The sequence below is a fragment of the Acartia tonsa genome, chromosome 9 (assembly GCF_053477335.1).
Source record: "Acartia tonsa isolate MP-2025a chromosome 9, ASM5347733v1, whole genome shotgun sequence".
NCBI lineage: Eukaryota > Metazoa > Arthropoda > Copepoda > Calanoida > Acartiidae > Acartia > Acartia tonsa.
Window position 1 is genome coordinate 40197471 of NC_137268.1, and position 27875 is coordinate 40225345.

A 27875-nucleotide genomic window follows, 5' to 3' on the forward strand; every position below is an offset into this window, starting at 1 on the left:
TAACGCCATTTTCTCGGTAGCTATTCAAGATAGATGGCTGAAATTTGAGTATCCAATACATAATTTAGTTGGACCGTTGGTCTGTTAGTCATGCTTTAAGATATATGAATATTAAAACATTAAAATAGCAAATTCTAAAGGTTTTTTGATTTTTCTATATTACTTTTATCTATAAACACTAGGTAAACATCTGCTTTTTAAAAAACTCTGTCTGTATTACAATCCAAGATTTTTTTGCTCTGCTAAATGTTAATATTTACATCCTCGTTTTTTTGTATTCTGCTGAAAGGGCTCATTTATTTTTCCTAGCTAAAACATATCATGAATCTATAAAAATATTATTTTTGTAGGAGGGAAGCTACATATCTCGTTTGTTACCTGCTCTGGGCAATCCAGGTACATTTACATTATTCATTAGGTAGTAGCGCAGCAGTAGGGCTGGAAATTTTCGGCACTTGATTTGATTTTGGGTCAATTTATATAGTAATTTTATTAATGTATTACTATTTCTACAAAACTTCCCCTTTTTTTTATATTCCTCTCCCCTTTTTCACCCCAACATTAAAACTGAAAGTGCCCAAAAGTGCCCTAAAGGAGACTGATAAAAGACGGACCAAAACTGCCCGCCTAAAACCAGTATTTGGCCAGACCATCCCTGAGCTCTGCAGCAGGGCTGTCTTGGCACGATACTGGTTTCTACCGGACAGTTTTAGCCGGTTTGTTTAAGGCCGCCTTTTATCGAACCATTATCACTTACATTTTGAAAGCTGATTTTGAAAGCAAATTACCAAAATTTAAAACCCCTTTAGGGCGGTTAAAAAAAACCTTTTGGGCCTCTCTTTAGTACCGCCCTTAGCCCTTAGCTGCAGTAAAAAGATAAATCTGAATTTTATAGATTACATTATTTCATCAATTTTATTATTTGTTACATAAAGTCTAAAAAAGTCTTAGTCTTATGTTTGTTTCGTATTAATTTTGACAAATAAAATCATACAAGTTCATTAATGTATAATAAAGAATTGCCAATTTAGGTCTTGAATTCATTAATGGCTAAGCCTTATAAAGATATATTTATTATATGATTTCTCTCCGAATATTTATATTTTTAATTAGGGTGTCGGAGCCGGAGCCGGAAGCCGTGAGCAGCAACATTTTTGGTGGAGTCGGAGCCGTATTATTCGTTAAAAACGGCTCCGGCTCCGGATTAGCTAAAAATGATTTTTTAAAGTAATATTATAATTTGGCAACGGTCTATTTCCATATAATAAACTGAAAAACTATTGTTACTTAACAAATAGACACACATCCTTCTACTTTTATATAGCTTTAATCAAATAAAAGCAAAATATTTTATATTATTTATTTTATTTTATCAAATTCAATACCTAATGAAAAAAAATTGATATATTAATTTTAAGGTAGGAGCCGGAGCCGGAGCCGCATCAAAATTATACGGCTCCGACATCCTGTTTTTAATGTATAGACACTAGGGTTTCATAAAATTATTCGGCTTCTCACTTTTCGTACTTTTCGTAGTTTCTTTTTTATATCAGTATGGAAGCTACTCTTGTGATTCCAAATGTCTATTTGTCTGTCTATCTGAAACTTTAAAAAAAAAACACTTGAATTTCTCTGCTCCTATATAAGATAGACTGCTGTTAAAAAGATTCCTGAATCGTGTTACTAATAAACATCCATTCTTCAACTATTTTGTATTGTCAGTATGTCGGTAATTCTATAAGAAACATTGGAATTCTACAATTGAAGTACGGAATAACGATAGACAGATTAAATATATTTGTGAATATTCCTCTGGCGTGGCTAATTCTGGATGTTGCCATTCTTGATACCAAGTTGAATACATATAAGACTTATAGCATGAATAATTTTATATATAATGAAATCATATGTTTTCGGCATACACTGCTCTGCTTTCTTCAGTAAAGAAATCATTTTAAGACTTCTTGTGTGACCTTTTTTCATCCTTTCATAGATGTAGTATCGCCATAAATACGTAGTACGTATTTTGATAAATCTCCATGATGGCAGCGGAATTTTAAAAGGACCAAAAATACCATTTTTGATAATAAAATTGATTCATACTTCCGATGATCTCTAACTACAATAAGTATAAAAATCATGGAAAGTTTAAAGTCCTTAGGACAGTTCTATCAATGAATTTATTTATCTAGAAGATGAAGAATATGGTTGGGATGCCCAGAAAGTTTCAAATATGCTCCACATTCTTCAACTTATCAGGAACAAATTTGTTAACCTTATATAAATATTTTACAAGTAGATTCAAGAAAAGAAAACACCAGGGCTCGTCAGTTTCAGTCGTTATTAGCTGCCAACATTTCTTTTACATGTGTTATTGCTGATCTTTTTGGTTGTGTCATTTTTAATCAAATAAAATATTTGAAATTTTAAAATTACATTCGACGTTGAAAGTAAAATTCCTATATAAATATCCCCCCATAAAATAAATTGAGGGGGAGTTGAGGGGGGTGGGGAAATAAATTGGTTGTTAAATGTAAAAATAATTTCCTGATTTAAAAACTAAGAGTTTCGAACCTAACAATTTGGTAATACTCTCCCCGAATTTCCTAGAGTAATTTTTTGGAATGGATAAGGGTAAAATCTAATTTATTTATATCCCCAAAATAATTTTAGCGGGCGTGAAATTACCTTTTTAATCCCCCACCCCCCTAAATCTTTGAAAATAAATTTTTTTTAAGTTAATAATTTGTGGTTTTGCTAGAACTCTAGTTGCCCCCACAAACCCTTTGCAAATAACAACATCATGTCAGCATGCCTGTAGACAGGTAAACATTTTACCTATACATTCTGTATATATGGTCTGTTTGAACTTGCAATAATAAATATGCTTTATATGATATGCAGCTAATCAGACAGACAAAAGAATATTGACTACCACAAATATAAAGTAACTATGTAAATCTGCCCCAAAACTACTTTATTACAAAATGCTTAATGCGGACATATTAACATTTTAAAGCTTGATTCTAGAGATGCTTCGCTAAAATTTTGTTGGACTGTTATAGTATTGTAGAAAAATTTTTGTACTTTAAGTTAAAAATTAGCCTCATGCAGAGTTGGAAATCGATAGGACAATTTTGACATGCCTAAAATTAATATAAGAGCTATCCGTGACCTACGTTCGGACGGACAGACCGACCCTAATTAGAATTGACGCGGAGCCGTTTGATTTAGTTGCGGCTCCGGCTCCGCGAAGCCGCTTCTAAAAATAACGGCTTCGGCTCTTTAAAAAAAATTAAACGCTTAAAAGGGTTTCCATATTATAAAATTTAAACATCAAGTTTAATCAAGGCATAAAAAATCTTTTTTTCCAGATATTTTTAGCTACCTCCGGAGCAGGAGCCGCTCTAAAAATAACTGCTCCGGGACCGCATCCCTTCTAATTAGAATTAAAAAGCTTCCCTTTATAAATGATGACTTAAGACTTGCACAACTGCTGTATATTAAGAGTGGAGTGTTAGGAGAATTAGAGGAAGTATTATTGGCCAGTGGAATACCAGCTGATGTGCTTACAGAGGCTATCAATACCATTGCTGATCTAATAAGGTAAGAGGAATTATTATTGGCCAGTGGAATACCAGCTGATGTGCTTACAGAGGCTATTAATACCATTGCTGATCTAATAAGGTAAGAGGAAGTATTATTGGCCAGTGGAATACCAGCTGATGTGCTTACAGAGGCTATTAATACCATTGCTGATCTAATAAGGTAAGATGAATTATTATTGGCCAGTGGAATACCAGCTAATGTGCTTACAGAGGCTATCAATACCATTGCTGACCTAATAAGGTAAGAGGAAGTATTATTGGCCAGTGGAATACCAGCTGATGTGCTTACAGAGGCTATCAATACCATTGCTGATCTAATAAGGTAAGAGGAAGTATTATTGGCCAGTGGAATACCAGCTGATGTGCTTACAGAGGCTATTAATACCATTGCTGATCTAATAAGGTAAACAAACTCGTCTATATAACAATTCTTGGGTATAGTCCCTTTCGTAACATCGCACCTTTCACTATAACTTTTCTCCTATTTCTAGCCCCTGAGGGGGATCTAACGCTGCGGGGCCAATTACCTAACCCCGTGGAGCAATCACCTAACCCAATATAACCTAACCTAACCCAAAATAACCTATAAAAAGCCATTTTAAAAATACGACGAATCGCCCCATATGGGGCGATGTTACGAAAAGGACTATTCCCGAATTCTTGAAAGTATTTTAAGATGTTGGGAAAAGTAAGGACCCTAATATTCTAACATATAATAATTTACTCGTTCCGTATTAAAATACTAAAGGCTTCGCCACTAGCATATAAGAACTTTGTATTTAAAAGTGAGAGAAAGATGGCATAAAGGTTGGCTAAAATAATCCTAAGACTTATCCTTATAATAAAGTAACAGGATGTGTGTCTGTTTGTCTGGCTGTACCGAAGGATCTCGCTAACCGCTGAATTGATCGGGTTCTCCTTAACAGGGTACCTTATCATTGGTCCTGGAAGGTTTTTAACTATTTTGGGGGAGGGTACCACCACCCTCCCCAGAGAAATCGACAAAAAAGCCGCTCCCTGCGGACATTTTTGCAATTAGCTTAAAACATAACTAACACTATCCATCGGCGAAATTATATTAGAGTACATATTATAGGTTGTAAACTCCAAGTAACAATAAATGTATTATTCCAGGGGCAACAATGAGAACCAGGATCAGTTTAGTTCTGTGGTGGCCCCTATGGAACCTGTAAGACCTGTGCTTGTCCTCCTACTTATCTCTATGGTGAATGACAAACAGCCCTTCCTACTTCGCTGCTCTGTTCTCTACTGTGTTCAGGTAGTAATGTAAAAGAATAGATGGGGCATGAGCTGCCCACAGGGTGGGGATCCTGTCCTGACTTTGCATTGGGTCTTAGAAATATGCTAATAGTGTTGGAAATATAAATACAGCCAAATCCATACAAAGGAACAACAAATAATTTGTTAGCAGACGATTAAGGTCTCCACCACTTAGGCCAGGTAGTTGTCTGGATTATACATCAACACTTTTAATTTTATTTTCTATTTAGTCAAATATGAAAGTTTGCTTGTTTGGAAGCTTTATTGCCATTAATAAAATTAATACCTACCTAAAATTAACAGAATTAAATAATAATAAATAAGATTAATAAATGTGTTATTTTAGCCCTTGAGGGAAAGGATAATACACAATAAATGAATCTTCCCTGTTAACATTATAGTAGTTTGGAGTAAGTCAAAATTCAAATGTAAATATCTTTTATTTTGACGTGGCTTGTAAAAGTTTACTACATAATTTCTTATCTATATACAAATAAAGATATTTACACAAGAAAGGAAATGCTTATCAAATTCCTTAACTTGTATTTAGTACATATTTCATCCGTTAGGTGTTGCAATACTTAAAAATCTATTTTCATATCTTGATATTTACACTCAACAAAACACAATTATTTATGAAAATATAAAACAACCTTAATTTTTGGCATGGTAGCTTGATTTATTGAAATAGAATTTTCTGATTACTGAGCGACTAATGATTAAGCAAAATATTAACTGTATTTTATTGTCCTTTTAACATAATGCCTTAGATGATATTCCATAGGACAGTGATAGAACGGATAAGAAAATTTTAAGAAAGCGGAATCGCTTCTCTATTCTAAGGGATAGTTTCATGAAATGCATGAAATGAATTAAGGTACTTAGAGTAATGATCCAACTATTTAAATTATTGTATAATTAAGTATATTTCAGATGAAAATTGAATTTAAAATGAGGGGGGGGCGGGGGGGTGGTTATCTTTTATGGATGTTGTCATCCTTGTTACAACATAGAATCGTGATTATCTCTTTCCTAGATATGTTTTTTTTTATGAAATCGTAGCATTTCAATACTGTTATATTTTAGTCGTACCTGTACAAGAATCAAATTGGACAGAACAGTATTGTGGACGCACTCCTACCACAAGAGCTTGAAAATAATGCAGGAGGTCAGTATTAATTATTTTCATTAGTGCACCTCTGGGATCTAAAGGGAAAGTATCAAGAATTATTAAACATTATTATGATTATTATTCCAGTATGACGTCGCAACCGATTAATATCCACTAGATTAAAACCGGTTCTTAGCCATACTGAAAAATCATCAACAGCATCGTACATTGGATAACTTTGCACGAAATTTAACAAAAAAAAATCATAAATGTAATCCTGTTTTTAGCCCAGCCTTAGACCCCTCGGGACTAACAAAACTGGTATTTTCTTTTAATTTTTAATTTTAATATCCGTGGAAAGATTCCATACTACGATGAGATTAACTATTATCTTTACTTTATAATAGATTTTTTTTCAAGGTGAATTGTCCAGCGGACAGTTGTTATGTGGAGGATTATTCTCCAATGATCCTATATCCAACTGGTTGTGCTCTGTCGCCGTAGCCCAGGTGGGGTAGTGTAATAACATTTCAAAAATAAGATTGATATTTTTATGGATTATTAAGGTTATACGCTTTAAGGACCCTAATGCTTACCTAATTTAAGTATCTATTGCTTTTTTTACTTGTCATAATCTGATTTCTATTTTGATTTTCGATAAATAAAAACCGGTTTTACTTATGTTTTCTTTTCTTTTATTTCCTTTATTTAAGGTTATATCTGAATCTGCACAGTTAAAAGAAGAGTTGTTAAGAGTTCAGTTAGCAACTCAGGTACTGTATACCTTATTTTCAAATGAATCTTTAGAATTAGACAATAATAAATCTCCTTTTAATTTTAAAGGGAAACCGGCATTGTCTTATCCCTTTAGAGATTTTTATTATTTAGTTATTTTGATGGATAATTCAACGTTTTTATCTTTTGAACTACAGGCTTTAGAGGGTTTTCTGCACCTGTTTCAAAGTAAATAATAACTGCTTAGCTATCCGGGTCTTTTTACGCCAAAAGTACATAAATAATATAAAACATATTTTCTCTTTTAGGGTGGAACGGCTCCAATGTCCTTATTGGTCCAGAGTATGAATCTTATACAGCACAATGCTTCTATTACAACTAGGTTTGTCATAGACAGATGGATAGATAGATAGATAATAAAGTAGACAAATAGATAGATAGGTAAATAGACAGACAATCATCATATGTCCCTATTTTTCCTTAGTATGAATCTTATACAATGCTTCTATCACAACTAGGTATGTATGTCATAGACAGATTGATCGATAGATAATTAGACAGACAGACAGACAATAATCAAATGTTTTTATCATAACTAGTTATGTCATAGACAGACAGACAAACATCAAAAGCTCCTATTTGTTCATAGTATGAATCTTGCATTAAGCAATATGCATCTTTTACAACAACAACAACATCTTTTACAACTAGAAGGTATGATAAATAGAAAGATCCATAGACTGACAAACATTAAGTGCTGCTATTGCTTCTTATTAATTGTCAATCTAACTAAGGACAATGCATTTAATATATCTTTTTTTTTGTCGCAGTCAGACATAAAGACAGTTTATTAGATTGTTTTATTTTGTATTCTAGGCTTGGTTTGCTACAGCTTATCTGTGTTTGGGTTTCTAATTGTCCTCCAGCTGTTACTTGTCTTCTACAGGTAAAATCTGTTTTTGAGATCTTAAAGGTCAAGCATGAATACATAGTTTCATCTATTTAGAGGTAATACGGTACTTTTACACAGAGCACCCTAGTGAGCACTGACTTTCCTACACCATTTTGATATGAATTAAAATTAAGGGAAGTTGGGATGGGGGGGGGGGTGACGTGTTTTTTTACTTATGTTAGGTTAGGTTTAATTAGATGCTTTGTAGCCACGCACGGATAGTTAGAAATAAAGGGGGAAAAAATAATTTATTTAAAAAAATAAAAGGGGGATAGGGAAGGAATCAGTGCTAAAATGACACTTTTTGTAATAAGACCGGTATTGCTTAGAGGTGCACTCTTCGCGTAATTGCAAAGTAATGACATGAGGGACACCTATAATATTGATGAGTATAAAGAGAAGAGAAGTTAGCCAATGCGTAGATCTTTTCTTAACATTTAATGCTATAGGAAGTAATCATTTAAAAGTGAAACTTTTCTGCATATGTGTATAATGAACAGCTATGATTGGTTAATGGTTATTTAGGCATGTTAGAATCGTCATATTGATTTAAACTGCAATTCCTGTAACAGTAAGGCCTAATTTAGAAACTAGATTAACACTAAAAGCATCACCAAAAAGACAGAATTTGTTGACATTTCAGATATCTGATACCTATTTATTGCCTTAATTTTTGAAATAGCAATTTCTTAGAAAGATAAGGCACTATGAAATAAGCGAACAAGTATACATAGACGTTTTTTTCTGATTTAGAAATAAAATTCCTTAATAATTTGACCGCCATATTTGTTAAGCTTCGCTGGATATTGTCTTCCTTGTTTAATTATTGCAAGCTATGCAAAAAGCAGCTTATGTTGCAAAAATATAAGATTCAGTGTTTTTTGCCCCTTTTACAAAGTTACTAAAAAATCAGCTTTTTCTTTGATGATTTTCGAATAAATAGATTGACGTGTATTTCAACCCAAATGTATATTAAATCAGCGTTTATTAAAAAGAAAAGTTTTTTTAACGAGATGTTATCAAAAACAAAGGGATAGTTTCACGAAATGCATTTGAACTTAATTTAGTGAACCGCATATTTTTTGCTAGTTAATGGGTTAAACTATATTTATATGGCATATATTTGAAAGAATTTCAGTTTTCTACCCCGTAGTTTTGAAAATATCAAGACTTTTGTGATCGTCTTTTTGTGATATAAGCAATTTAAAAATACGAATTTTAAGTCTTGATATTTTAAAAACTACGTGGTAGAAAATTGAAATTCTTTCAAATATATGCCATATAAATGTAGTTTAACCAATTAACCAGGAAAAAATATGCAGTTCACTAAATTAGGTTCTAATGCATTTCGTGAAATTACCCATTTAATCCTTTTTCCATTGAATGTTTCTTTTTAAGGCAATTTTGGTTTTGTGTGAATTTAAGTACAAATGTAAATTGTATGATTAACTTTAGTTTTGATTAGATTAGATTAGATTTATTATTCTTGGGTGTACATACATAGAAAAAAAAAACTACAATAATAAATGAATTAAATGAATATTATATACATTTATATATACAGAAAAATTTTATTGATATGGTTAATTTATAAAAATATTTTCTTCCCAAATGGCAGTTTCCTAAAAAATAGGAGTATGCAGTAATGTGTATTCACACATTGTTTTCATACAGGCCATATAAATAAGACAAAAAAAAAGATAATAAGCAATAAATGAAATCATATTGGAGAGGAAAGAATGATAATAGGAAGGATTGATTAGGGCATACAAGTCTCACACCATTATTGCAATAATAGAAATTTAAAAAAAATTTAAACAAATAAATTTTGATTAATTTATCAGATTTCAAACAATATTGAAAAGAAATATATAAATTTATCTACATTCTTGACATAATGGGTTGTTACACACTAGAATTAAGCTTGATAACAAAGATTCTTTTAGATTTTTAATAAATTTTTTTCTTGGTTGATTGTGGGTTAATAAATCATTATTACAATGGTTATTCCATAATTCTTGAAAATGATACTTAGGAAATCTTTCAATAGATTTAAACTTCGGCTTTTTAACATCAAACATATTTGAGTTTCTAAGATTTCTGGTATGTAATTGGTTACGGCGAAGCCATGTACCTTGAAAGGAACTTGGTAGTTTACTGTTTATAAAATCATACATAAATAATAATTTCAAATAATTAGCTGATTCATGTAAAGGAAGGACATTCATTTTTTTAAATAAAGGCATTGTGTGTGAGATGTGTTTCTTACTAAAAACAATTCTTATTGCCTTTTTTTGCAATTTAATTAATGGTTCCATAGTAGATTTAAGACCACAACTCCAGGCAGGTAAACAGTAAAGTAAATGACTATTTAATATTTATAAGGGAATGAAAAAGCATTTTTTTGCTATCTAAATTCAGTATATGTTTGGCTCTATTTATAAGAAATAAGGAACTAGAAATTTTTTTACGTAAATGTTCTACATGATATTTAAAATTTAAAGAAGGATCTATAAATACACCTAGGAATTTAATTGCAGGAATATTGCTACTTGAATTGACATAATTTAAGATTTTTATTTTCTCAGGATCAAACTCATTTTCATTGTTAAAGTTTAGCTTAATATTAAGAGCATTCCAATCAATAGTATTTTCGTTTTTATTAAATATCATAATTTTAGTTTTATCAGGATTTAAGCTCATTTGATTACTCCTAAACCAATCAGATATCTTTTTAAGTTCATTGTTTAATTTCAGTTTTATCTCTGTAAAGTTTTTACCAGAAATTAAAAAATTACTGTCATCAGCAAATAATAGGGTAAATAAATCAGTACAGTTTTTAAGATCATAGAATTGGTCCTAAAATAGAGCCCTGTGGGACGCCTCTATCTATTTTCAGCTTTGTTGAGTCAGTGTTGTTTACATGTACAAATTGCTGTCTATTACTTAAATAATTTTTAAACCATTCAAGTTCAATGCCATTAATGCCAATTTTTGACAACTTTTTAATTAAAATATGGTGTGGAATTGTATCAAAACATTTTGCAAGATCACAGAAGACTCCAATTACAGTTTTATTATCGTTTTTTGCTTCGGCTATGTAATTTAAGAGGTGTACCACAGGGTGTATTGTAGACTTTTTTGATTGAAATCCATACTGATGTTCAAAAATGATATTATTACTAATCAAATAACAAGAAAGTTGTTGATAAATGACTTTTTCTAAAACTTTTGAGAAAATAGCTAATAAACTTATTGGCCTATAGTTTGATGGATCAGCTTTTTCATTAGAATTATTCCCTTTTAACTAAAAAATAGGTATAACTTTTGCGATTTTTAATTCAGAAGGTATTTTTCCAGTTAAAATAGTTTGGTTAATGACATGAGAGAGAGGAAGAGCAATAACAGAAATAATTTTCTTTAAAAAAGAATTTGACAGGCCAAAAATGTCCATACTTTGTTTATTTCCCATTTTTTTAACAATATCTATAACTATATTTGGGTTTATTGTATGCATTTTAAAACTGGAATTATAATTAGGTATATAGCTACACGGATCAATGTTAGAAGGATTTATTTTAGATGATATCTTGCTTGCTACAGAAGTGAAGTGTTCATTCAATTTCTCAGAAATTTCTGCATTATCCAAATATATAGAATCATTAAACTTCAATTCATTGATACATGTTGCTTTATCTTTTGTTTTTCGGATTGCATCTCTAATAATATCCCAAGTTTTCCTCAAGTCAGATTTACATTTTTTTAGCTCATTACAATAATACAATTTTTTAGCTGTTTTTATTGCACGATTATAGACATTTCTATATCTATTATATAACCTAATATTTTCAGCAGTTGGTTCATTAATACTTAACGTTGACAATTCAATTTTTTTATCTCTACATCTCATTAAACCATCAGTCATAAATTTTTCAATTTTATGTATGTTCTTATTAATTCTTATCTTTTGTAAAGGAAAAGAAAGTTCATAAAATTCATTAAAAAGCTCATAAAATTTATTAAAGCAATGTTGGGGTTCCATACTGTTAGTTACATTTTCCCAATTAACATTTCTTAATAGATTGATAAACTCAGTAATTTTTTCTTCATTAATATTTCTTGTAAAAATAAACGATTCTTTACTTGCTTTATATGAATAAGGTGTTATTGTGAAAATTGGAAAATGATCAGATATATCATTTAATAAAATTCCTGAATGAAAACTATTATCTTTTGCGTTAGTAAAAATTTGGTCAATACATGTTGCTGTTGTTCTAGAAATTCTTGTTGGTCTTGTTATCAAAGATAAAAAACCATTTGCAATGCAATTTTCAAGAAAATCATTTGTTTTTTCATGACAATAGTATTTTAGAATATCAAAATTAGAATCTGTGAAAATGTAAGAGGCACATTTAAAAGACATTAATTTACTTTGTAGGTTAGAAAAATTATCAATAAAAAAATCCATTTGTTGAGATTCTGTAAATCCAATTTTAGTAGTATTAGGCCGGTAGACATTACTTAAAACAAATTTCTCTCTGTTATATTCAAGTTGAATTGTGAGTGACTCAAATAAACCTTCTTCAAATGTTGACAATTCATTCAATATTTTGAATTTTAGATTTTTATGAATATAATAAGCTATCCCGCCGCCCCCTTTATTCTTTCTACACTTATAGATAAAGATATAATCATCTATTTTAAAAATATCTTGGTCATAGATAGTCCAGACTTCTTGCAATGATATTACATCTATTATGACTTTATTTTCTTTTAAATAATCTATATATTCTTTAAGCTGAATAAATTTACTATTGAGACTTTGTATGTTCCAAGAGAGAAATTTTAATGTTTTAAATTGTTTACATTTTTCAATAAATTGTTTGTTATTAAAATATGCACATGATAAATCAATTTCATAATACGGATTTTCATAATTATTACCATTTAATGTAGAATCTTTATATCTAGATAAGAAATCATATTCAATATTATTTAAAATCTGACAGATACTGCCCACCCTATCGAAAATCATTACATAAATATAGTGTGAGACATATACATAAAAGGTATAATGAAGAAAGGAAGTTGGGGCTGTAAGGGGAAAATAGGGAGAAGTTTTTAATGAATGAAAGATATGGAAATTGGGTATAATTTAACATATAAACAAAGATCACTAACAAGGGTATAAAATTATATTTACATGAAGCAATTTTTAGTTGCGAAGCTACTCTATAATTAAAATATTGTAAAATATAATGTAAGAGGATAAAACTTAATCAAAGTATTACATATAATAGAATAATAATGTTTATCTCTTAACAATATTTCTCAATTATTTGATTGGGTGTGATTTCAAACATTTTTACTTTAAATACTTTCTCACTCTTTTTGGTAATAAATTTGACAATTTTGCCATCTAAATGCCAAACTTTTTCAAATTTCTCAGATTGAATCAATTTTTGCATGACAGCATAACGGCGTTTAGTAAGATCAGCAGCAATACGATAGCTTTTTGTGCCTTTTTCACTATCAATTTTCCAAACCTTAGCAAAATTTTTGTTGGCAAGAATTAGATTTCGAAGGTTGCGGTTTTTGAAACGCACAAAAATAGGTGGGCACATATAATTAGGTACCACTCTTTGGGATGGGCAATACATGAGCTGTTTCGATGTAATCTGATGGATGTTTAACGCTGAAACCAATAGAATCTTTCTTTTTGATCAACACAGGCTCAAGCACTTCATGCACAGCAGCCATACAAAGCTTAGCATGGTCATATTCAGAGATATTTTTGGCTTGGGCTTCTGGTACAAATAAGCCATTTATACGCACACAGTAATTCCTTGATGCCTGCTCTCTAGCATCCACTCCTTCTCTGACAGTCTCAAGTCCTTCCTTTAAGGGAAGTATATCCTTATCATTAATTTGTGCTTTAAATGCAGATAGTTCGCTTTTTAAAGCATCTAAATCTGCCTTTTTAGGCCTGGACTCAAGATCATCATTGAGCTTCTTTATCTCCTCTTTCAGATCAGTATTTGCGTCCTGCAAATCACTCATGGCTTTAGAAAGAGAAGCCAGTTCTTTTTCATTTGCAGTAATACGGGCAGACAGACTCTCAATTACTTCTAATTTAGATAGTCTATCCTTGATATCCCGAATATCTTCTGTTAGTGTAGTTTCTACACTTAACTTGTTACCTAAACTTTGACATTTTGTTAATTTGATCCCTTGTATAGGAAATGAATTACAAATACATGTGTTTATAGGATGAAAACTAAACACTAACTGTTTTGTAGTTTTGTAGGCCCCGCGAAGGGCCTTACCATTTAAACCAAACCAATTCTCCTCAACGCGATACGATACATGACTTTTAGTCAGTGTTGTGGATCCGGATCAGGATCCGCAAGGATCCGCATTTTTTGAGTCCAAGGATCCGGATCCGCAAAAAAACGCGGATCCGGATCTTGGGGTATAAATTTATGGAAAAATCTACCTAAATTTTATATAAAATAGTCAATTACAAATTTTGAAAATCAGACATTCTCGTGATGAAAGCCAATCTTTAAGGTTTAGGTTCAGACTTTGAAAAATTGAATTTTTATTGTCAAGGATCCGGATCCGCTTTAACCAAATTTGGAGGATCCGGATCCGCATACAATTAATGCGGATCCGCAACACTGCTTTTAGTATAGTTTTACGTCGCTAATTAATCGGATTAGAAGCCAGACTGGAGTTTGTATCCTTGTCTTTTTTTGCATTCTGAGTTTTCAAACAAAAAAATGTTTAGGTGGAAGGGTCTGTAAACTTTCTGATGGCTCAAATTTGCTCAAACGAACATGATGATACTGAGAAGGTTGCCAATGGATTGTGTGCATTCTTGTTAGGTAAAATAGTTCAACTTTGTTTATAGACATTTTTAATAGTTATTTCTCGCATCGTATTATAAACGACTTTCCGCGGATATAGAATGTACAAATTTAAGATTAAAACTAGTTTTTTTAGCCCCGAGGTGCCGAAGGCAACGGCTAAAAAAACTGGTTTTAATCTTATGATTGTACATTTTTTATTCGTAGAAAGCTGGACATAATACGATGCTAGACATAGTTTTTTCGTATGGATGAGAACCGGTTCCTATCCACCGGATTCGAATGAATACGAGAAAATCTTTTATGATTTAGAGGGTTGTGATTTTATAAGCGCGATTTCGCTATGGAAGGTTGTGGTACCCTAACCCAAAATAGTTAAAAACCTTTCTGAAATCTTTTGGTACAAACACACTGAAAGACTCGCATACAGACACACATCTTATTACTTTAATAGCTTCTAGCGGCTTCGCCCCTAGCATCTAGGTGACCAATATTGGAAAGAAGCAGAGGTGCTAAAAAAAGCTTCAAACCTTACTAATTCTGGAAATAGCATTAAACTATCACAAAAATTATATGAAGCATGATTACAATCGGTTCCGTAGTTTTTAAGATATCAAGCTTAAGACAAATTTTTCCAACCAGGTATATAATAGGATTGAGGAAAACCAATATATCATAGTCTCCTATTTAATTAGCAAACTATTTATCTAGGCCTTTGTATCCTGTATAACAACAATACAGTAGCTGGATTGGGACAGGAGGATTTGGTTACCCTGGTTGAAAAAAGAGTTGGAGCTGACACTTTTCTTGATAAGATTGGCGATATACCTAAACATGAAGGTTTCAATAAGGTAGGATATTTCTATTACTGAAAAGGGGGGGGGGGGGGGGGTTTAATGCAACCATCTCGTAATCAGTGATTAAATGGCACTTAGAATTCGAATTTCGATCTGAAATTTTGTATGAGTAATCCTTGGTAGGTCTATTTTCCCTAAATCGAACAAAAAGTTGGAAAAGTAACGGCTGGCGGCTGGCAGCTCAGCCGTTTAGCCGTTTTTTGCCTATTTTCAGGGCAAATACATCATTAATTACGCAGGAATCAACTTTTAAATACTTATTTTTGGTTTAATTCATGGTAAATGATAGCAATAACCATTTTTAAAATTTCTAGTACCAGCTGCTAAACGGCTATAACTGGCTGAAAACGGCTGGGAGCTGCTAAGAGTATGAAGGGTAGATAAGGCTTGTGACGTGTCTAGGGGTAGGTTTTTATGGGTGCTGAGCTCAAAAATGATACCTAAAATAGTGGCGGCCCATCCATATGGCGGCTGAGAAACAGCTGCAGCTCAGCTAGGAGCAGCCAAGAGTAGAATGAGTACATAGGGCTTGTGACGTGTCTAGGGTTGGCTTTTATTGGTGCTGAGCTCAAAAATGCTACCTAAAATAGTGGCGGCCCATCCATATGGCAGCTGGGTAACAGCTGCACCTTAGCTAGGTAACAGCTGCAGCTCAGCTGGGAGACCAAGAGTAGAATGAGTACATAGGGCTTGTGACGTGTCTAGGGGTAGGTTTTTATGGGTGCTAAGCTCAAAAAAACCACCAAAAATAGTGGTGGTCTATCCATATGGCAGCTGGGTAACAGCTGCAGCTCAGCTGGGAGCGGCCAAGAGTAGAATGAGTAGATAGGGCTTGAGACGTGTCTAGGGGTAGGTTTTTATGGGTGCTAAGCTCAAAAAAAAACACAAAAAATAGTGGTGGTCCATCCATATGGCAGCTGGGTAACAGCTTCAGCTAAGCTGGGAGCGGCCAAGAGTAGAATGAGTAGATAGGGCTTGAGACGTGTCTAGGGGTAGGTTTTTATGGGTGCTAAGTTCAAAAATACTACCAAAAATAGTGGCGGCCCATCCATATGGTGGCTGGGTAACAGCTGCAGCTCAGCTGGGTGCAGCCAAGAATAGAATGAGTACATAGGGCTTGTGACGTGTCTAGGGGTAGGTTTTAATGGGTGCTGAGCTCAAAAATGATACCTAAAATAGTGGTGGTTCATCCACATGGCAGCTGGGTAACAGCTGCAGATTAGCTGGGTGAAGCTAAGAGTAAAATGAGTACAAAGGGCTTGTGAGGTGTCAAGGGGTAGGTTTTTATGGGTGCTAAGCTCAAAAAAAATAGTGAAATATTCAATCTTTGGTTATCCTTTAATAGTCCTTAAAAGTGCTTACAGCTGAGTCTTAAACAACGGCTTAATGCATAGCTGCAGCTGTTACCCAGCAACCATATGTATGGGCCGCTACTATTTTTGGTAGTATTTTTGAGCTCAGCAGCCATAAAAACCTACCCCTAGACACGTCACAAGCCATATCTACCCTTCATACTCTTGGCAGCTTCCAGCAGTTATTTCTATCATTTACCATTAATTAAGTGATTAAATGACACTTAGAATTCGAATTTCGATCTGAAATTGTGCATGAGTAATCCTTGGTAGGTCTATTTTCCCTAAATCGAACAAAAAGTTGGAAAAGTAACGGCTTGCGGCTGGCAGCTCAGCCGTTTAGCCATGTTTAGCCTATTTTTAGGGCAAATTCATCATTAATTACGCAGGAATCAACTTTTTAAAACTTATTTTTGGTTTAATTATTGGTAAATGATAGAAAGTACCTTTTTAAAATTTTTAGTACCAGCTGCTAAACGGCTAGAACCGGCTGGGAGCTGCCAAGAGTATTAAGGGTAGAAATGGCTTGTGACGTGTCTAGGGGTAGGTTTTTATGGCTGCAGAGCTCCTAAATACTTCCAAAAATAGTTATTATTATTATTTGATTCTTTATTTGTCTGCCGCCCATCCATATGGCAGCTTGGTAACAGCTGCAGCTCAGCTGGGAGCGGCCAAGAGTAAAATGAGTAGATAGGGCTTGTGACGTGTCTAGGGGTAGGTTTTTATGGCTGCTGCCCTCAAAAATACAACCAAATATAGTGGCTGCCCATCCATTTGGCAGCTGGATAAAAGCTGCAGCTAAGCTGGGAGCAGCCAAGATTAGAATGAGTAGATAAGGCTTGTGACGTGTCTAGGGGTAGGTTATTATGGATGCTGAGCTCAAAAATACTACCAAAAATAGTGGCGGCCCATCCATATGGCAGCTGGGTAATAGCTGCAGCTCAGCTGGGAGCGGCCAAGAGTAGAATGAGTAGATAGGGCTTGTGATGTGTCTAGGGGTAGGTTTTTATGGGTGCTAAGCTCAAAAAAACTACCAAAAATAGTGGTGGCCCATCCATATGGTTGCTGGGTAACAGCTGCAGCTATGTAGCTCAAAAATACTACTAAATATGAAGGTGGTCCATCCATATGGCAGCTGGGTAACAGCTGCAGCTCAGCTGGGAGCAGCCTAAAGTAAAAAGAGTAGATAGGGATTGTGACGTGTCTAGGGGTAGTTTTTTATGGGTGCTAAGCTCAAAAAAACTACCAAAAATAGTGGTGGCCCATCCATATGGTTGCTGGGTAACAGCTGCAGCTATGTAGTAAGCCGTTGTTTAAGACTCAGCTGAAAGCACTTTTTGGGACTATTGAAGGATAATAAAATATTGAATATTTATTATTTTTGGTAGTTTTTTTGAGCTTAGCACACATAAAAACTTACCCCTTGACACGTCATAAGCCCTTTGTACTCATTTTACTCTTGGCTGCACCCAGCTGATCTGCAGCTGTTACCCAGCCACCATATGGATGAACCACCACTATTTTTGGTAGTTTTTTTTAGCTTAGCACCCATAAAAACCTACCCCTAGACACAACACAAGCCCTATGTACTCATTCTATTTTTGGCTGCACCCAGCTGAGCTGCAGCTGTTACCCAGCCGCCATATGGATGGGCCGCCACTATTTTTGGTAGTATTTTTGAGCTCAGCACCTATAAAAACCTACCCCTAGACACGTCTCAAGCCCTATCTACTCATTCTACTCTTGGCCGCTCCCAGCTTAGCTGCAGCTGTTACTCAGCTGCCATATGGATGGACCACCACTATTTTTGGTGGTTTTTTGGAGCTTAGCACCCATAAAAACCTACCCCTAGACACTTCTCAAGCCCTATCTACTCATTCTACTCTTGGCCGCTTCCAGCTAAGCTGCAGCTGTTACCCAGCTGCCATATTGATAGACCACAACTATTTTTGGTGGTTTTTTTGAGCTTAACACCCATAAAAACCTACCCCTAGACACGTCACAAGCCCTATGTACTCATTCTACTCTTAGTCTCCCAGCTGAGCTGCAGCTGTTACCCAGCTGCCATATGGATGGGCCGCCACTATTTTAGGTAGCATTTTTAAGCTCAGCACCCATAAAAACCTACCCCTAGACACGTCACAAGCCCTATGTACTCATTCTACTCTTGGCTGCTCCCAGCTGAGCTGCAGCTGTTACCCAGCCGCCATATGGATGGGCCGCCACTATTTTAGGTAGCATTTTTGAGCTCAGTACCCATAAAAACCTACCCCTAGACACGTCACAAGCCATATCTACCCTTCATACTCTTGGCAGCTCCCAGCCGTTTTCAGCTGGTTATAGCCGTTTAGCAGCTGGTACTAGAAATTTTAAAAATGGTTATTGCTATCATTTACCATGAATTAAACCAAAAATAAGTATTTAAAAGTTGATTCCTGCGTAATTAATGATGAATTTGCCCTGAAAATAGGCAAAAAACGGCTAAACGGCTGAGCTGCCAGCCGCCAGCTGTTACTTTTCCAACTTTTTGTTCGATTTAGGGAAAATAGACCTACCAAGAATTACTCATACAAAATTTCAGATCGAAATTCGAATTCTAAGTGCTATTTAATCACTGATTACGAGATGGTTCCATTAAAAAACCCCCCCTTATACAAAATCTATAATACAAAGTAGAACGATGTCTGTCTGTTTGTTTGTAGCGAAGGATCTCGACTGCTAAAACGATCGGGTTCTCTTTTTCAGGGTAGCTTCTCATAGGTACCGGGAAGGTTTATAACTATTTTCTTGGGGGGTGGGACACCCCCAATCCCCCTAAAAAATGAAAAATATCCCCCCCCCCCCCAATTTTTTTTTTCTTTTTAAAACTAAAATTAAAATAGTGGGGTGGACTACCCCCCCCCCCCCCCAAAAAAAAAAAAAAAAAATTCCCCCCCCATAAGAAAATTTGGATCATGGAAAGAAAACAAAGTCATTCCTAATTAGGACAGAAGTCACTGGAAATTGATCTAAGGAAGGCTACTTATGTCCTTCATCTAACAAAATCTAACTTAAAGAAGGTGACTTATGTTTTTTGTCTGACAAATTCTTACATTAGGAAGGCTGCTTATGTCCTTTATCTTGCAAAACTTAAATTTCTGTCCTTCACATAGCAAAACCTCACAAAACATAGCTTTTCTGTCCTTCACATAGCAAATTCTTGCAAAATATAGCAAATTCTTACAAAACATAGCAAAAACATAGCAAATTCTTGCAAAACATAGCAAATTCTTACAATACATAGCAAATTCTTGCAAAACATAGCAAATTCTTGGAAAACTTAGCTTTTCTGTCCTTCACATAGCAAATTCTTGCAAAACATAGCAAATTCTGGCCAAACATAGCAAATTCTGGCAAAACATAGCAAATTCTTGCAAAACATAGCAAATTCTTGCAAAACATAGCAAATTCAGGCAAAACATAGCAAATTCTTGGAAAACTTAGCTTTTCTGTCCTTAACATAGCTAATTCTTGCAAAACATAGCAAATTCAGGCAAAACATGGCAAATTCTTGCAAAACATTGAAAATTCTTACAAAACATAGCAAATTCTTGCAGAACATAGCAAATTCTTACAAAACATAGCAAATTCTTGCAAAACATAGCAAATTCTTGCAAAACATAGCAAATTCTTACAAAACATAGCAAATTCTTGGAAAACTTAGCTTTTCTGTCCTTCACATAGAAAAAATACCCAGGTGACACCAAGCGTACCTACTGAGAGGACACCAGGTGGAAAATGTTCTAAGTGTCAAAGAATTTTTGGACTTAGCCAAATTTACTAAGGATTCGAACCATTTCCCAAATCTTACCATCAGTACCAAGGAAGTCAGGTCACCGTATCTCAAGAACCGGTGGTTGGATCGCGCTGAAAATTCGTTTTTGAGTTTGGGACCCTTTTTGCAAGAATTTGCTATGTTTTGTAAGAATTTGCTATGTTTTGCAAGAATTAACTATGTGAAGAACAGAAAAGCTAAGTTTTCCAAGAATTTGCTATGTTTTGTAAGAATTTGCTATGTTTTGCAAGAATTTGCTATGTTAAGAATTTGCTATGTTAAGAATTTGCTATGTTTTGCAAGAATTAGCTATGTGAAGGACAGAAAAGCTAAGTTTTCCAAGAATTTGCTATGTGAAGGACAAAAAAAGCTAAGTTTTCCAAGAATTTGCTATGTTTTGCAAGAATTTGTTATGTTTTGCAAGATTTTGCTATGTTTTGCAAGAATTTGCTATGTTTTGTAAGAATTTGCTATGTTTTGCAAGAATTTGCTATGTTTTGTAAGAATTTGCTATGTTTTGCAAGAATTTGCTATGTGAAGGACAGAAAAGCTAAATTTTCCAAGAATTTGCTATGTTTTGCAAGAATTTGCTATGTTTTGTAAGAATTTGCTATGTTTTGCAAGAATTAGCTATGTGAAGGACAGAAAAGCTAAATTTTCCAAGAATTTGCTATGTTTTGCAAGAATTTGCTATGTTTTGCAAGAATTTGCTATGTTTTGCAAGAATTTGCTATGTATTGCAAGAATTTGCTATGTTTTGCAAGAATTTGCTATGTTTTGTAAGAATTTTCTATGTTTTACAAGAATTTGCTAATGTTTTGTAAGAATTTGCTATGTTTTGCAAGAATTAGCTTTGTGAAGGACAAAAAACCAATTTTATGCAAGATTTTGCTATGTGAAGGATCAAAAAGCTAGGTTTTGTGAGGTGAAGGGAGGCTACTTATGTCCTCAATCTTGCAAAATCTTTGTTAAGGGAGGCATGTTATGCCCTTCATCTAAGAAATTCTCACTTAAGGAAGGCTACTTATGTCCTTCCTAGGAAGGTGACTTCTGTCCTAATTTATGAATGACTTTGTTTTCTTTCCATGATCCTTTTTACATTCTTATTTTAAATCTAAAATACGAAAATTTGGTTTTATCAAACCTCTTGGGGCCCAAGTCTAGGGGCGAAGCCGCTAGTAATATATAAAATAATAGAGTGGGCACGGGCTTTATGTAACTATGCCAACAGCGCGGAAACCCTGTCTCGATTTTGTATTGGGGAACTTTGAAATTAGATAATAGCTTTAGAAATATAAACACAGCCGAGTCCCTACAAAAGAACAGAATGCAATTTGCTAGCAGACGAAAAGGGTCTGACCACGTGGGCCAGGTATTTGTCCGGATTATACATCTATACATATACATTTATTGAATAGAACACAGGAATACTAAATAAATACTATATCAAGGGAGGGGGGTGTTTTGACACATTTGCGTAAACAGTGAGTATAGGCTTTATCTTTGGACTGAGAGGATAAGTTATTAGGGATAAAATCATTCTTATATGATGAATTTACCCAAGTTTTAACATTTTTTGGATAGGCCTCCAGGTTCCGGAGCTCCAGGCCTCCAGGTGGTCTCTGTACAGGTAAAAATGAAAAAAAAAATTTTTTTTGAAGAGTTAGAAGTCAACTTATGAAACAAAATATGCATTTTTTTCTTCAAATATGTGAATAACATTCAAAAATATGCATATTTTGTTTCATAGGTTGACTTCTAACTCTTCAAAAAAAAAATTTTTTTTTATTTTTACCTGTACAGAGAGGACCTGGAGGCCTGCAGCTCCTGAAAAAATCTTAAAACTTGGGAAAATTCATCATACAAGTATGATTTTATCCCTTATAACCTACCCTCTCAGTCCAAAGATAAAGCCTATACTCACTGTTTACGCAAATGTGTCAAAACTTCCTCCCCCTTTAAAGCAGGAACCTCTATGGGTGGAGGACTATAGAGGTGAATTTCTCAAACCCTTAAAAAGATGCTTGAACTTCTTTGCTTATAAGTATTGTTTTTTAGGCTTTGAAAAGTCCCCAGCTACGGTGTTCAAGTATTGATGAACTTATAGTCGACAATCTGTTCTGTCAGCTGTTTAGAAGTCTTGATAATGATATTACCACAGTTATAGGTATTTTTAGAGTTATATTGATAAAGATAATTTTTAATCCAGTTTGGCTTTTAAACCGATTAATATCCTCTTGATTAGAAACGGTTCTAAGCCACACTGAAAATTCATGTATCGTGTCGTATTATAGTCAGTTTTATACGAATATTAAACTAAAAATAGTTATATTAATACCAGTATTGTTAGGCCGGGCATTCGGCCCCTCGGGGCTAACAAAACTGAATTTAATCTTATGATTTTTCATTTTAATATCTGCGGAAAGCTGTCTGTAATACTATGCGACAAATAACCATTATTGTGTAATTTTATTCTATTCTAATTTATGTTAATTCACATTAGTTTTAATCATTCGTAGCTTGATATTTATTGCGTTCTTTATGTACAGTACAGCAAAAAATAAAAATGAATATTAAAAAAATGGAATTGAAGTTCTTATTTAAAAATATCTCAAAATAGGTAGGTAGTAATTTGATGTAGTTTTTCATTTTTAGTGAATAGAAAAGCTGCGTCTCTACTGAATGGAAACCCTCAAATTGACGCCTCTGCCCAGAGTGCTATCGAAAATTATAAGGTAAATGTTGGTGGGTTTTTTATAAAATAGATTTAAGGAGTTTTCAATATGGCTTAATACTTTAATATCGTGTAAAGTTCTTTCTTAAGAATCTGAACATTTGTACAATTGATTGGTTCATTAATATCAAGAGTTCTGTTTACTGAAGCAGTCAAAAAACAATAAGTAAGCTCTTTCAATGTATACACTGTCAAATGTCTTTATTAAGTCTAAAGAACAAAAATATCATCAAATTATTTGGAAATTGCATATTTCATAATTCATATAAAAAACGTGATAAAACAATAAGCAAGCTCTTAAAATGTATGCATTGTCAAATGCTTTTCTTAAGTCTAAAAAAACAAAAATGTATATATGTCATTGTCAACAGATATACACGGTGTTTCAGAAAAAACTGCGTTTTCCGTTTTTCTGACACAACCTGAAGGAATACAGAAAAAACAATTATATGGCCTTATTCTCTGTAAAAAAGTACATCAAATTTATAACAGGTGTTTTTCATTATCTCTAAAAATACGGCCTTTATGATAGGTACATAGTTTCCAAAAATGCTTTATGTGAAAAATGTTGTGCAAGAAAAATTAAAATAACTCTTCTATTATGTATAAAAAAAATCGTAGAATTTCAATATTAATTTAGAAAAAGGTATAAGAAAAGTACCTTAATGAGTTTTAAAGGTGAAATGCTTTTTAGCTCCTCACAAAAGCATTTTTAAGAAACTGCAATTTGTCATTTTTTCACATTTCTTGATTGTGATGCATTTTCAGTAAAAGAATCTTCTTTAATAACGTAGGTTATAGTAAAAAGAAAAAAACTCCTTTTTATTTGACAAAAAAATCTCTAAAGACAAAAAAGTTATTGAAGTTTGAATTTTTTTTATTATAGCATTTAATTACAAATTATGGATAAATTATGAGTTTATATCTTAACCTGTCAATCAAATTAAAGGATTATAGGAATAAATGAGGGGTGGGGATTTACAAACATGAGCAATTTTTAAAGTCATGGTTCTTAAGTATACAAAAAGAAAAACTGAATATTTGTTTTCAGTGAGGGAATTTTAAATGCAATTTTTAGTGTAATTGGTAGAAAATTGTATTGGCCGTATTAAGATGTTGTGTTCAAGTGAATAATTTTTTGATAACCAACCTTAAGGCACAAAATTCTACCAGAAAAAAGCATCATACGCATCTTTTGAAATATTTATGATTTAAATGCGCCGTTATTTTCAGAGATATTAAAAAACACCTGAAACAATATCGATGTATATTTTTATAGAGAATATTGACATATAATTATTTTTTTTGTACTCCTAATGGTTGTTTCCCAAATTTGGAAAACGCAGTTTTTTTTTAAACGCCCTGTAGATATTGTATATTTTATATTTCATGATTAAATTCTTGTTTATTTTTTAATTTGCAAGATCTAAACAAATATATTTGGTGACATACCTGCATTACTTTTCAAAATCTTCAGTGATGCCAAAATAATAAGATCTTCATGAAGACCTTGATCTTCATTTTTTCCGGCGTATATAAGTGTAATTTTTTTCACGTATAAAAAAAAGGACCTAGGTAGATGTTGTATTCAAATGCTCTTCTTAAGTCAAGCTGTTCTTAATTATGGACCATTTCATTATTATACAATGGGTTATCATTAAGAAAACTAACTTAATAAGATTATTTGACTACAACTCAACACTCAACTTAAATAACCCTGTTTATGATTGTACAATGGGGGTGTAGTTCCCCTACCCCTAGGAAGCTCTGTCTTTTGCAAGTAGTGTCTTTTACAAGCTGTGTCTTTTCTCTTACAAGCTCTGTCTTTTCTCTTGCAAGTCATGTCTTTTGTGAGTCCAGAATCTAGAAAAGACAGGGCTTGTATTAGAAAAGACACAGCTTGTAATACAACCTCTGTCTTTAGTGATTGCAAGTCGTGTCTTTTCTCTTACAAGCTCTGTCTTTTGTGGATTCTGGCCTTACAAAAGACACAACTTGCAAAATAACAGAGCTTGTAAGAAAAGACAGGACTGCAAATGAACCTGTTTTTACAAGCTCTGTCTTTTCTCTTACAAGCTGTGTCTTTTCTATGCAAGTTTTGTCTTTTGAAAGGCCTAAATTCACAAAAGACAGAGCTTGTAATAGAAAAGACAAAACTTGCAATCACTAAAGACAGAGGTTGTAATACAAGCCCTGTCTTTTCTAGATTCTGGACTCACAAAAGACATGACTTGCAAGAGAAAAGACAGAGCTTGTAAGAGAAAAGTGTCTTTTCTCTTACAATCTCTGTCTTATGTGGATTTTGGCCTCTCAAAAGACAAAACTTGCAAGAGAAAGACACAGCTTGAAATACAACCTCTGTCTTTTGTGATTGCAAGTTGTGTCTTTTCTCTTGAAAGCTCTGTCTTTTGTGGATTTTGGCTTCTCAAAAGACAAAACTTGCAAGATAAAAGACACAGCTTGTAAGAAAAGACAGGACCTGTTTTTGCAAGTTCTGTCTTTTCTCTTACAAGCTGTGTCTTTGCAATGTCTGTACAAGACAGAGCTTGTAATAGAAAAGACACGACTTGCAAAAGACAAAACTTGCAAGAGAAAAGCCACAGCCTGTAATACAACCTTTTCGTGTCTTTTCTATTACAAGCTCTGTCTTTTGAGGATTTTGGCCTCTTAAAAGACACAACTTGCAAGAGAAAAGACAGAGATTGTAAGAAAAGACAGGACCACAAATGAACCTGTTTTTGCAAGTTCTGTCTTTTCTCTTACAAGCTGTGTCTTTTCTATTACAAGCCATGTCTTTTCTCTTGCAAGTCATGTGAGGCCAGAATCCGCAAAAGACAGAGCTTGTAATAGAAAAGACAAAACTTGCAAGAGAAAAGACACAGCTAGTAATACAACCTCTGTCTTTTCTCTTGCAAGTCGTGTCTTTTTTTAAGGCAAGAATCCACTAAAGACAGAGCTTGTATTAGAAAAACAAAACTTGCAAGAGAAAAGACACAGCTTGTAATACAACCTCTGTCTTTTCTCTTACAAGCTGTGTCTTTTGTCTTACAAGCTCTGTCTTTTCTCTCTGTGTCTTGATAGTTGAGATACCGGCACCCAAAGCGAGGGGAGTACTACCAGATGCCTGACTGACACCCTGGCGAAGACTAGACATTGATATCTCAACCCTTACTCCTGTAGTAGAGCGCCAAAGACGAGGTACCAGCACTAGCGCTAGTGTCAAACCCTATACCGTAGTCAAGCTGACTGTAAGTCAGACTACCCGTATACTTGCTCTGGTATCTCTTCTTTGGCAGACTACTAGCGGAACTAGGGTTGAGATATAACTTTGTATGGACATTCTTGACGGCATTTAAAGCATCTTCTATTAAAGCAAGTTTGAGCTGGGTCCACTCCTTCTACCGGTTAAGGTTGCCTGACTTTGGGGCACCCTTATGAGTGACTTTAGACTATGGGTTCAAATGGTATCTATATACACCAAAGGAATTTCTGTATCTTATCTGTGGCCTGAGCTAGACCCATTTTGTCAACCCTCGGTAGTGCTTTTCTCACTCCCAACCCTATCCCCCATGTACGCAACCCCTATACCGTACTCACGCCGATACCTTGTCTTTGGCGCTCTACCAGCAGGGGTAGGGTTGAGATAATTCTTGACGGCATTTAGAGCATCTTTTATTATAGCAAGTTTAAGCTGGGTCAACTCCTTCTACCAGTTAAGGTTGCCTGACTTTGGGGCACCTGTACGAGTACTTAGAGTGACTTTAGACTATGGGTTCAAATGGTAACTACTAGTAGAATCTCATAACGAATTCATAGACACCAAAAGTATTTCTATATCTCATCTGTGGCCTGAGCTAGACCTGTTTTGTCAACCCTTGGTAGCGCTTTTTTGCTCCCTACCTTCTCCCTTGTATACACAACTACTATACCGTACTTGCTCCAGTACCTCGTCATTGGCGCTCTACCAGCAGAGGTACGGTTGAGATATCAACACCAAACTTGGTGTGGACATTCTTGTGTGCTAGTAGAATCCTATAAGCTCTTCGTAGACACCAAAACTATCTCTGTATGTCATCTGTGGCCTAAGCTAGACCCGTTTTGTCAACCCTCACTGCCACTTTTCTCGCTCTATTGAACACCATTCCTTAGTCAAGGTGACTACTAGTAGGCTCGCTTCAGTTCCTCGTCTTTGGGAGTCTACTAGGCTGCCTATAGTAGACTCAGTTTAACCAAACTTCGTATGTGGTATCTAATGGCATAATAGATCATATCACATTAAAGTAAAGTGCCCTCTCAGACAACTGTAGTCAAACCGAGAACTCTAAGCTGAAATCTTGGAAATCCTTATGTCAGCCTATCATTTTCAGGGTACCCTAAGGTCTAGAGTGACTTTAGACTATGGGTTCAAATGGTAACTGCCGTTTTAAGTACTCTAAATGCTCATCATGGCAAGCTGAACAACTTTTATAAAAAGCCTTTTGGACAATTTTTGACTCCTTAGGGGGGTTAGTGACCCCCAAAGACGAGAACTGAGAAATTTCCAAAATTTGAGTTCTTGTACG

At 34.1% G+C, this 27875-nt stretch overlaps 1 protein-coding gene across 3 annotated transcripts in view; it reads left to right on the plus strand.

Annotated features, from left to right (window-relative positions):
* The window catches only part of p115 (General vesicular transport factor p115), a 56799-nt gene that overhangs the window by 9852 nt on the left and 19072 nt on the right, over positions 1-27875 (plus strand). For all 3 annotated transcript variants that reach the window (XR_013882729.1, XM_080172868.1, XM_080172869.1), the window contains exons 10-23: positions 351-396; positions 2193-2257; positions 2760-2825; positions 3509-3606; positions 4743-4887; positions 5976-6057; positions 6421-6509; positions 6714-6773; positions 7044-7117; positions 7612-7681; positions 14478-14574; positions 15268-15407; positions 22638-22746; positions 23235-23314. Coding sequence is in view for 2 of the 3 variants with exons in the window: in XM_080172868.1 (XP_080028994.1) it covers positions 351-396; positions 2193-2257; positions 2760-2825; positions 3509-3606; positions 4743-4887; positions 5976-6057; positions 6421-6509; positions 6714-6773; positions 7044-7117; positions 7612-7681; positions 14478-14574; positions 15268-15407; positions 22638-22746; positions 23235-23314 (1221 nt within the window). In the remaining variant the exon portion in view is untranslated. The remainder of the gene's footprint in view (positions 1-350; positions 397-2192; positions 2258-2759; positions 2826-3508; positions 3607-4742; positions 4888-5975; positions 6058-6420; positions 6510-6713; positions 6774-7043; positions 7118-7611; positions 7682-14477; positions 14575-15267; positions 15408-22637; positions 22747-23234; positions 23315-27875) is intronic.